The sequence below is a fragment of the Centruroides sculpturatus genome, unplaced genomic scaffold (assembly GCF_000671375.1).
Source record: "Centruroides sculpturatus isolate CEXI.00-Female unplaced genomic scaffold, Cexi_2.0 scaffold49, whole genome shotgun sequence".
NCBI classification, from domain to species: domain Eukaryota; kingdom Metazoa; phylum Arthropoda; class Arachnida; order Scorpiones; family Buthidae; genus Centruroides; species Centruroides sculpturatus.
The window spans coordinates 415,119-428,094 of NW_019384317.1; the positions used below are offsets into that span (position 1 = coordinate 415,119).

General features: G+C 28.7%; 1 protein-coding gene across 1 annotated transcript in view; it reads right to left on the minus strand.

Moving 5' to 3' along the window:
• Positions 1-796: 796 nt before the first annotated feature.
• Positions 797-12,976, minus strand: part of LOC111623918 (CCR4-NOT transcription complex subunit 11-like) — a 43,036-nt gene continuing 30,856 nt past the window's right edge. The window contains exons 11-14 of the mRNA XM_023366652.1: positions 6,766-6,835; positions 4,779-4,934; positions 3,629-3,807; positions 797-938 (exon numbers count right to left, since the gene is read on the minus strand). Of these exons, the coding sequence (XP_023222420.1) occupies positions 3,661-3,807; positions 4,779-4,934; positions 6,766-6,835 (373 nt within the window). The 3' untranslated portion in view covers positions 797-938; positions 3,629-3,660. The remainder of the gene's footprint in view (positions 939-3,628; positions 3,808-4,778; positions 4,935-6,765; positions 6,836-12,976) is intronic.

Here is a 12,976-nt window from a genome sequence, read left to right on the forward strand (position 1 = left end):
AGTTAATACCGAATTGTTCAAGTTCAGACTCCTGTATCGAGGTACCACTACATACATACATATATATATATATAAATGCAGCTTTTAAGATTAAAAAACAAACTTATTTTTAAATGATCTTGTATCTCTCAAGTATCTAGATGACAATCATAAGAGCAGTTAAAAATTTTAAGCAAAATAAAATTCATTTCTGGAAAAAGTTTAAGTATTTTTTGAATAATATAAGAAAATAAGAATACTACATTTTATCATTCTATGCTCTCTGTATGTTTTAAATGATGATTTACATTAACATGATGATGATTGAAAATGTTCTTTTTTAAATAAATTATTATATGATCTAAGTTTTTAGATCAATGATTTTCTATTTATATGGAATATGACAATGCATTCAATTTGCATGTGAAAATTCAGAAATAAGTTGTGATGACTGAATAGAAGCATAATCTGTATTAGTACAGTAGTCCAAAAACATGTTTACATTTTAAATAATGAAGTATGCTGAAAATTGCTTTTTATGTTTATTAATAAGTGAGAAGCAAATTTATAGTTTTTTAAAAATAAATATTTGTTGTAAATACAATTGCATGCTTCATGAAAAAATTAACTTGTTGTAATATAAGTCAGGATAATAAATTCCTCGCTATATTTCATAAAATTACCTATGTATTTAATGTAAATTTTATTTCAAATTTTATTAAAAGTTATTCTTATTGATAAATAATTTTTTAAACTATGAATCAAGTATTACTGTTATACAGTTTAAAAATAAAGTTCATAAGCTTATGAACAATTTTAGATTTTCAAAAAAATTTCTGTAATTCTATGCAATAGAGAATTTGTTAAAATTAAATTGTAAAACAAGGTATAAAATCACAAATGAACTTTAAAATAATTGATTAACTTATGATGTTAATTCATGGCAGACAAATGATATTCTGAAAAGAAAAAAAAAAAAAATTATTATATTTTTCAAAATAAATTTTAATTATAAAACTAACAGCAGATCTCTACTAATCTATATTTAATACATCAAACTTAACTTTTTAATAAATTCCTCATGCTTTTTTATTTTCACTATTAATCTTAATGACATATTATAAAAGTTCAAGTATTTTCTAATAAATTTACTTGCTATTCACTAAAATCAAATCAAGCATAACTGAAATATAATAATAATAAATGATGACAAAAATGTTACTATTACTTAAATAGTTAAAATATATCATGTTTCATTGTTTATTTAAATATTTAAAATTTATTAAATATTTAAATGATTTTTGATATGTTCGAATCTTTAAATTTTTACGATGGTAGTGGCACATGCATGGAAATGCTATTGCATTGGCGATATGATATTAGTCGTGTTTTGTTTTTTAGACGTGGATACAAGGCAATCCACACCCCAGTTAGATCGAGGGTGGGAACATTGCACGCTTCTGTAGTAGCCGTGAGAAGCGCTTCCCAGATGAATACAAGCCTTTGATTGTTGCAGCATTTAATTATTACCATTCTGGGCCATAAACGGGTTGTAGACTTGCTCGAGAACTTTTTAGCTAGAACATCTTCCTTTGGCTACATTGTCCTGATGCTCAGCAAGGCGGGAGGTGAGCATTCTTGTTGTTGCTCCTATGTATCTTGTAATAGCTCCCGTTGCTGGATTTTCTAGGTATATTGCGTAAACCCCTGACTTTTCTAAAATGGTTAACCTGTCCCGATTGTTGCAGATACATCTGCATAGGTTTGGTAGGGGGTTATGGGCAGTATGAAATTATACTGCCGAAATTATACTGCATGGCAAATATGAACATGTGCTCCATAAGGTAATACATGGCTGATGCGTGTAGAGGTTGATCCAAGATACGGCAATGATGACTGGATCACGGATGCTTTTTCCTTCCTGTACAGCGTGGTACATGGGTATAGGGACTCTTACCTTATGGAGCACATGTTCATATTTGCCATGCATAAATCCATTTCAGCAGTATAATTTCATACTGCCCATAACCCCCTACCAAACCTACGCAGATATATCTGCAACAATCGAGACAGGCTTTTAGAAAAATGGGGTTTATGCAATACACCTAGAAAATCTGGCAACGGGAGCTATTACAAGATACATAGGAGCAACAACAAGAATGCTTGCCTCCTGCCTTGCTGAGCATCAGGATGATGTAGCCAAAGGAAGATGTTCTACAGAGCTAGCTAAAAAAGTTCTCAAGCAAGTCTACAACCCATTATGGCCCAGAACAGCAATAATTAAATTCTTCAACAATCGAAGGCTTGTGTTCATCTGGGAAGCGCTTCTCACGGCTACTACAGAAGCGTGCAATGTTCCCACCCTCGATCTATCCGGGGTGTGGATTGCCTTGTATCGACGTCTAAAGAACGAAATGCGCCTAACATCGTATCGCCAACGTGGTAGCATTTCCATGCATGCGCCACTACCATTGTAAAAATCAAAGATTTTTACAATGGTAGTGGCGCATGCATGATTTAAAGATGTAGGTAGTGGCGCATCCATTTAAAGATTCGAACATATCAAAAACTATTTGCACATTCTTAACGGAATTTTTGGACATCTGGTTTGAATTTAAATATTCTGTTCCTTTGGAACATTCTGCATGTTCGTTTCGTTAAAATTTGTTCATTTCATCCGAAGATGACAGTTATACACTCGTCAAAAGTGCTTGTGTTAATACTAAAGGAACTTTATTAACGCTGACTCAGTGAATTTGTATCCAGAAACTATGATGTTATATTTTTTCCAAAATTGCACCAAACATAGATTTAAAGAAAGTACATCTTTCTGCCACCTTTTCCTGATTGGTTTGTGTTTGCAAATAATCATATTATATAAGAATCAATGAAATGCTGGGATAATTTAAATCAGTGTAAAGTTTGAGCTTTTCTTAGGTTTCGAGCAGACCACGTTATATCAAATCAGCGTTAAGTGGGGTCTTACTGTATTTATTTAATTTATTTATTATTAAAAATTTCAGCTTTACTAGCTGTTTCAAAATTTCCTTAAGATAGCAAAAATAGCAGTAAATCAAGAAACCCATTAACAAACTGCAATAACTGAAAAACATCTACATAACTTACAAGAGATTTGTTTAAATTTCAATAATGAAACAACTTATTAGAAATCAATTTTTATATTATTCAAATAAATATGTAGAAAAGTTCTAACTTTTTAATTACAAAACTTTTATATAAAATAAGTAATACATGTTTCATAACAAATGCTATTTATTAATTGAAAAAAAATATATTTATATAAAAGTTAGAAAAATAAATTCTTCACTGTAAAATAAAAATAATAAAAAGGTGCTTTAAGACATCAAAAATGATTTAGAAAACTGGTTAAAAGCTATTTACTCTCATAAGAAATACATGCAGTTTGTTACAACTATTTAAATTTTACATAGGAAACTACATGAATCAAGTAGTTGAATAGTTAGCTTCAGTGTGCTTACATATGGAAAATGTATACATACACAAAGAATTAAATTATTATTTTCTCTCTTTGATAAGGAGATATTTTCTTTTAATTTTAATAATCATAAGTAAATATATTAACCAGGTCTAAATGTTAGTTATTTTCAATTATTAAAAATAGACTTACATGTTTAAATCTTATTATATATGGTATAATTTTTATTTTCCTCCAGATGGTGTAGGAGTTTGAGTTTGCGTGACTGCTTGATCACTATTATCCAACTGTTTTAGCAAACGAAATAAAGCTGCTGCTTCGCGAATTCGACTAAATTCTATACAAAATGCTTGAACTTCAATAAACAAATCCTAAAATAATATATAAAATTATTTTCATAAAAAATGTATTTCAGTAAATTTAACATCATTTTTTTAGTTTTACAAAAGTACATTTTAAAATTTCTGTTATATTTTCATTAATATCTTGATATATACATTCCATGAGTAAATAAATATAAAGTAAATCAGCTTATAAGAATTTACATGCATTTCAATTAAAACTGAAATAGTCATTCTAGCAAATTTCACAAAATTCACATTTTCTATTAATTCATAAATCAAATTTTATATTTTAATTAAATTTAATTATTATTTTAAACACGTTTGAATATTTTTCAAGTTCATAAACAATGCAGCAATAAATTTCTACAAAAATTGTGTGGGAGAGATATATGTTAATAATCAAAAACAGATTTTTTTCATGTTGATATTTTAAAAAATTAATTAAATTTATTATTTAATTATATAGCATTTTAAATCAATAAAAAACTTGCTATTATACATTAAAATTTAACAGTAAATTTTTATATGTCTGAAATAAGAACTTCTGGTTGTAATTGTTTTTGTTTCCTTGACATGCTGAATTATCCATAGTCTTTCAATATTTTAGAAATCTTTTAAATTTTCTCTTTATATTAATTAACCATTAAATTATTGTATAACTTAAAATATGTAATGAATTGCTGATTTCTGACCATATCAGTTGACTGTTTAATCGCTGAATGTTTTCATTGAAGTCAATGGAGAAAAATCGGTATTTTCAGAAACAGGTTGTTACATAGACTGCATAAATGACTGTCCATAAACCAGTTTCCAGATTATTAACTTGTATTCAAAATAATTTTAAATACGAAAAATTTTTCATTAAAAAACATTACAAAAATATTTTTACTTAAATAGTATAATAAAAATGATAAAGTTTAATTAAAAATTGTTGTATTAAAATAATATATTTTAAACTTATTTACATTATTTATATAGAAGAAAGCAGCAATACAAACCTGAACATTTATAATTTTATTACGAATTAGTGATTGTAGAAAAACACAAACTAATCGTACTAAACGATTTTGCATGTAACGATCTTTGATAGTTTCACATGTTGAAATACAATTAGATATATATAAATGTACAAATTCTGTAGGTAGATCAACAGCCTAAAAAGATTTAATTGATATTTAATTTTCATATTTTTTCCTGTATTTTTATTAATATATTTTATAAGATTAATAATTATATATTAATTTACAATATTTCACTATTAGTAATTATAAATATATGAATATTAAATATTAATATGTGCTGAAATATATTATAAAAAAACAGCATTTTTAAAATTTTTCTGTAAAAGAAAATAATTTTTAAATAATCCATTTTACTCAGTTTTCTTAAGTAACAAGTTAGAAAAACAATACAATAAAATAGATAATGTTTAGCAATTTTATTTCCATGTTCTGATGCAGAATTAACTTAAATAACTATTCATTTTAATGCTGCATCATAATCTATTAGTTCTCTTGAATATATTTTAAACATTAACAAGAAGTTTAGTTTAAACCCCCATTACCAGAAAATCTCATTTAAAATGATGTGAATGCTGATCAATTTGGCCAAAAACATTAATAATACAAAATGCATCACATGTCTGCAATAACTATTAATTGTTATTTTGGGCCGTGAATGTGAAATGTCATTGATTCTACGAAGAATCTCTTCTTTGACAAGTAAAAATAGGTTAAAATAGTGCATCTTACAATTGGGGAAATAACATATTCTTGAGATTTTCAGATTAAAATCTTTCTTTCCTATAATTAAAAAGCACAGTAGAGTCCTGTTAGTCTGAACACCACTAATCTGAACATGTTTCTGTTGTTGGAGAGGAAATTTTCTCTAACAAAGAGGTCCACTTAGGGGTGTTTCCCTATCTCTTTCATGAGCAAACCACGTGAATAAGGCTTCATCAAGCTTGTCAAATGTTGTGGGTCTTGCTATGTGTCAACTTTCAACTGATTTTTCTGAAGTAGAAGCACAAAACTGCTTGATCTTTGTGCAGTTTTTTCCAGTCAGTTATTGTGGCCTTGCCCACTCCAAATTTTACTGCCAATTTTGTTGCACTTTCACTCTTGTCCAGCTTATCTTTCAATGTACACGTTGTGTGTTTCTGTTTCATGGCCATTGTAGCATCTAAACTAAACTAAAATATTGTGGAGCGAAGAGTAGATTCAACATCCACAATTAGGTGTGCTAACTCACACAATAGCATCAGTCAACTGATTGGAATCCTAGACTGTATATTAACAACAAAGTTTTTTACAGTTAAAATAATTTTAACGTAAATAATGAAGGCAGGTTGCAATTTCAAAATTACAAAACTTGTTTTTGTTAACTGTTTGCACCCTCTATTAGTACAAGTCAGATGAAATAAAGGGTGGGCACTGATGTCATTGGTGTTGTTTGATCTATATAAACCAGACCTGTTTTACTGCTTACTTCTGCATTATTTCAATTATTTGGCTAATCTGAACAGGGCTCAGTCCCAATTAGTTTGGACTAGCAGAACTCTACTGTATACATAAATTACCAAAATGTTTCCACCAATTTGTGTGGCAATTGTGATGTACATAATAGGCACAGGAAAGCACAGTGAAAGCATGACCAAACACATAAAGAGATACTGTTAACAAATGAGTACTTTCTCTCAATCCATGAGATTGAGATGGATGGGCCCTTGCATTTGCTTTGATTTCCATATGGGACCCTTAGTGCATCATGTGGCCAAACAAATTCTGATTTGTGAAATACTGGAACATGAAAGGTCATTATTGACAATTCTGGATTATTGGATATCAGCTTAAACTTTTAGTGTATAAATTTTATTCATATACTAATTAATATCTAATAATTAAGTTAATATAAATAAAATTAATAAATTTTACTTTTATTAACTCAATTATAAATTTAATTAATAAAAATATCATTAATACTTACTGTTGTCAACCTATTCACAACTTCCATTGAATGTAAAGACATTTCCATATTTACTAATACTGAAAAGTACCTAAATTAAAAAACATTTTTAAAAATTATTTTGAAAACAAATCCAACAAATTATAATATAAAAATACTTAATTCATAACATTTATTAATGTGAATAAATTTTATTAGTGAAATATAGCAAAAGTTTGTTTATTAAAATTGAATAAATGTATAAAATTAAAATGCTTTGAAAATGGTTGTGTGTTGCTTAAAGTTTTTCAATTAATATTTTCTTATAAAAAATTATTTTTATATAATTAAACTATTACAATGTTTTAAAAAGGATTCAAAACTGGATATATTACAGAATTCTGATATTTAGACTTTTGTATGCAAATTTTTTTATTTGTTAACAAATCTTAGAGTAATAAAAATCCTGGAATTTATTTCTAATGATAAGAGTTTTTATTATGCAAAATCACCCTGGAAAAATAATTTGGAATATAAAAAAAGAAAATCTTGTCCAAATCCTAGTCTCAAAAAACTTTTGAACATTTACATCTTGCAAAAAAGTTTTCAAACAAATTAGAAATAAATGTGTTAAAACATTCTCTGTAATGATAATCACATTGGTTTATTCAAATTAGTTGTCTGAAAGTAGTGCATGTATCTATTTCCATTATCATTTTACATTGCTTTAAAATGGGTCCTATTAAAAAGTACAATGAGAAAACAAATTGTGACTTTGATTTTCAAAGGAAAAACTGAGAGAGAAGTTTCTCAATAGTTTGATTGTGCTGTTTCAATAATAAATTACACATGGAAAAAATATGAAAAATCTGAAAGTAAAAATATTGAAGAGAATTGGCCAACCAAAAGCAACGAACAAGAATCAAGGTTGCACATTAATCTATCCCGTGTTAATCCCCCAACATATCTCAAGGTCATGACCTCTGACCTCGACTGATTGACCTGAGATATCTCATTACAGTATTGGTACGTTTTTGGAACTAGATGTCACTTGTTGATATAATTTTTATATTAAAACTAACTTCCAAAATATAATTTTTTTTGTTTTTATATTTATTAGTATATCTATTTTGTTTGTGAAAAATATTGAGTTGTTCGGAAAGTAATTTTGTTTTTTTACCACTAGACAGATTAGTCGTATTTTTCCCACCATTTTAATTCTAAACCATATTATCATTATATATTTTGACAGCAAGCATTTTAAGACTTATTTGCAAAAAATTTTGTTATATTTTGTGCAATTGTTTATTTTTTGTGTCTCCAAATATGGAAGAGCGAAAGCAGCATTTTCGGCATATTTTGCTCTTTTATTATCAAAAAGGTAAGAATACTATTCAAGCAAGAAAAAAATTGTGTGACGTGTATGGAGAAGATGTATTGACAGAACGACAGTGCCAAAACTGGTTTACAAAATTTCATTCTGGCAATTTCAATATTGAAGATGCACCACATTCTGGATGGCCAGATGAAGCCAATAAAAACAAAATAAAGGCACTGATTGAAGAAAACTGCCAAATAACAACGCCTGAAATCATTAAGAGATTAAATTTGTCAAACTGAACTGTTTATGATTACTTGAAACAAATTGGTTTCGTTTCAAAGCTTGATATATGGGTTTCACATGTTCTTAAAGAGAGATGCTCTCTTTGGTGGGATTTTAAGGAAATTTTTTTTTGGAGCTTTTACCAGACAATTTAACAATTGATTCGAAAGTGTACTGCCATCGAGTAAACAAATTTAGTAATATCATCAAACAGAAAAGGTGGCCAGAATTGATCAACAAAACATGTTGTTGAACAAAACAGTGTTTTACCACGATAATGTCAAATTTCACACAAGTTTGGTAACTCGTCAGAAACTGTTATTATAACTTAGATGGGACATGCTATTGCACCGACCATATTTGCCAGATCGAGCACACTCAGATTATTACTTGTTCCAATCTATACAATTTTTTTTTAACTGTAAGACATTTACTTGAAATGACAATGTCAAAAATCACTTTGATCAGTTTTTGTAAGCAACGATCAAAACTTTTATGAATGTGAAATCATGCTACTATTCATAATCATGCTAGAAACGATGACAACAGGTATTTGACCAAAATAGTTGATATATAATTCAATAAAATATTTATTTATTATAAAAATATTGTGTTTTTTTCCCAAGGAGAAAAAACGAAATTACTTTCCAAACAACCCAATAAAAAAATAATTTTGGACAATAAAATAGCCACAATTACTTTTTTAAAAAAATCATGTAATTTTCGTTAGGCTTAACATCAAGAGAAATTCAACATGGTGAAATTCTTCTCTGTTGCCTGTGACAGGCAACAGAGAAGAATTTTGCTGTAATTGTTTTGTTTTTAGAAGAATTTAAACATTGGATAGGTTAAGATGCATCTGCTTAGAAAATTGAAAAACCACATCAAAAGGATTAGATATTAATTAGAAAGTTCACCATGCAAATGTTTGAAATTGTACAGTTTGAAACTGTTTAAATGAAATGAGCTATACATTTTGTAAAGTGAAAAAACTATCTGTGATGAAACAACACATGAAAAAATGAATGGAATGAACAAGCCTTTACAAAATGTGGACCATTAATGATTAGGAGAAAGTTTTTTTTTCAAATGAAAGCAGACTGTGTTGGATGTGGAGACAATGCTGGGCAATTTGTATGATGCAGAACAGATTAAAAGTTACAACAAGAATGCCTTTTGCTTAAGAAGAAATTCTCAGTTGGTCTTATGATAAGAAGTTGTATGTTAGCAAAAGACAAGGTGCGAACTGTGTATTCTAAAATAAACTGTATGGCAAAGTCTATGAAGACATTTTGAACACATGATTCATGTGATGAAAATCAATTTGGGGATGAGGAAGATGTTTTTCAGGATGATAATGCAAGTTGTAAGAAAAACGTAAAAGAATTTTTGAAAAGGAGAAGTGTTAAATTTTACCTTGCCATCAAACAACCCTATTTAAATGTTATTGAAATTTGTGGGCTAAACTGAAAATGTTAATCGATGAAAAACAACCTACAACAAAGGAAAAATTGAAAACCGCTTTGTTGCAGAGTTGGAAGGAAATTAATGATGACTATTGCTCAGAACTTGTTAAATCAGTGCCATGCTGTATCAAAGCTGTTACTAAGGACAAAGAAGGCCAACAAAATACTAAAGAATTTTCATTTCATTTTTTTCTATTATGTTTGAAAACTTTTTCTATAGGTTGTGGAAATTTTTTGAAGATACTTTTATATATGAATCTAAAAAATTTACATTCATAATTGTTGTATTGTTAGAACAAACATTTCCTGATTATTAAAAGAACAGAATATATTATTCAATATATTGTCATATAAAAAAGGAGTTCAATATTAGTTTTCAAAAAACTTTTAGAGCAAATATTTCAGAGTTCATACAATTGAAATATTTGATAAAAATTAATTGGAATATTTTTTGTTTCCTTATAAATGAATTTGATAACATTTTGGAAAATATTTTATAGCAGTTTAATAGATACAGTAATAGTAATAGAAAAATTTATGATAATTGTAATTGCTAAAATTTCAATACTAATTAAGAGTCAAATTTTCCATTCTAAATTTTTATCGTTTTAGTTGATACAGATACAGAGTATCAAAAAAGTTACTATGCAATGAGAAATTTGTAATAACATTAAAGTTATATATATGGTATTGCGTATAAGTAGGGCCAGCCCGAGGAAAAGCTGGGCCTGGTGCAAATCAGTCACGTGTGCCTTTTAATAATAATAATAATAATAATAATAATGCACTTGGAAATGGAGAGGTTATTGAATCCATGGAAGAGGGCGAGTTCTACAAGTACTTAGGATTTCAACAGGCCAAACTAACAGAACACACACAAATAAAGCAACGATTAATTAAAGAATACCAAAGTAGGTTAAATGCTATACTTAGAACACAGTTAAATGCAAAACACACAGTTAAAGCAATAAACACATATGTCATCCCAGTACTCACATACTCTTTTGGAGTTATACATTGGACTCACACAGATCTCGAGCAACTCCAAAGGAAAACAAGAACAACACTTACTAAGCATAAACAACATCATCCTAAATCCGCCACAGAAAGATTAACCCTTCCACGTAAAGAAGGCGGACGTGGCCTGATTGACATAGTTAACCTTCACTACAAACAAATACAGTCACTGCGAGAGTTTTTCTACAAGAAACAAGAAACATCACAGTTACATAAAGCAGTAACTCTAGCAGACTCAAATAACACACCATTAAACTTACACTCACAACATACAGACATGACACAACATATAAAAAGCATAGACAACATTAAGCAATCATGGGCTCAAAAGGCTCTCCATGGCAGGCATCCTTATGACCTGGCCCAGGATTTTGTTGACAAAACTGCGTCAAACAGCTGGTTAGATCGGGGATGCCTCTTTGGGGAGACGAAGGATTCATGATTGCCATACAGGATCAGGTCATAAATACTAAAAACTACAGAAAACACATACTCAAAGATACAACACTCACAAATGACACGTGCAGAAAATGTCACATCATGCCAGAAACTATACAACACATCACTTCTGGGTGCAAGCTCTTTGCACAGACAGATTATTTACATAGACACAATCAAGTAGCAAATATAATACACCAAGAGCTTGCAAAGAAACACAAACTGGTAGACATTCACGAACCATACTACAAGTATATTCCACAGACAGTATTGGAAAACAACACGCACAAAATGTACTACGACAGAGCCATAATCACAGATAAAACAATTTACCACAACAGACCAGACATCACACTCATTGACAAACACAATAAAATCACATACATTATAGACATAGCCATTCCAAACACTCACAATGTACAAAACACATGCACTGAAAAAATTAGCAAGTACACAGAACTCGCCCAGGAAATAAGGCATCTGTGGAGGATGGATAGGGTGCTTATTGTACCTGTTGTTCTCTCCTGTACAGGTGTGATACCACACATGCTACACAAAAGCCTGGGAACATTAGAATTGAGTAGAAATACATACATCACACTACAGAAGGCCACTATATTGAATACATGCCATATTGTTAGGAAATTCCTTAATACAGACACTGACACTGACACACACATTTAATTTTAGTTTTGTTTTGGTTGCTATGCCTTGACTCTGGTCCAGCATAGTACACTGCCACCAGTGTGTACCGAGTATAACCCACTAAACTTAACACATAATAATAATAATAAATCAGTTTCAAACAACAAAAAATATTTTAATGGTAAACATACCATCTGTTAAATAGATCAATGGAAATTAGTTAAATTAGTGAATAATGAAATGATTAATTTTAAAATTTTGCAAGAGTTGGATCATGAAGGATTATGGGTGGTTGTACTGTTCACACCATCCTCTGATCAGACCTGCATATGAGACTTGTAACTTGATTATTTGGTACCAGTTGACTGTATGGTATTGCACACAACATACAGGTCCAGTGTGCAATATGTACTATTAAATTTAATGTCATTACAAATTTCTCCCTGTATAATAACTTTTTGAACACACTGTATATTAAACAATTTCACATCATCATCACCAAAAAAGAAAGAAAATAAAAAATTAATCCATTTTAAGAGCAAAAACTTTTATATAAGCATTTATAGAACTGTAGAAGGAATATTTCAGAAACAGCTGTTGATTCAAGAAAACAACTTTGATGCATTTTTTTTTTTATCAAACTCATTAACAGATGATATATATAAAAGTGATTATTTTTTGATATAATTTGTAAATAAAAGCAACAAAATAATAGTAAATAAAGAAAAGAATGAATCAATTAAAAGTATTAATAAATTTCTTTAATAAATATCATTTTACATACAAACAAGACAACAAAATTACTAGAGTTTTCAGAATTTATTCCTATTATTCTTAGAATAATGCAAAACCAGAAATGCAAAAATCTCAAAAAATATAAACAGTTAAGAAAATTTAATATTAAAAAAATTCCAGATATTTTTGTTTGTGTTATTTTCACATCAAGTTTGTTAATTAACAATGCTTCTTTTCCATTTTATATGTACTTTAACTAATGATATCAAATAATAAATATATTAATAATATATTTTATCATTCTTTTATTTTTGTAATTGTTATATGATTTAATAATAGGTTATGGCTA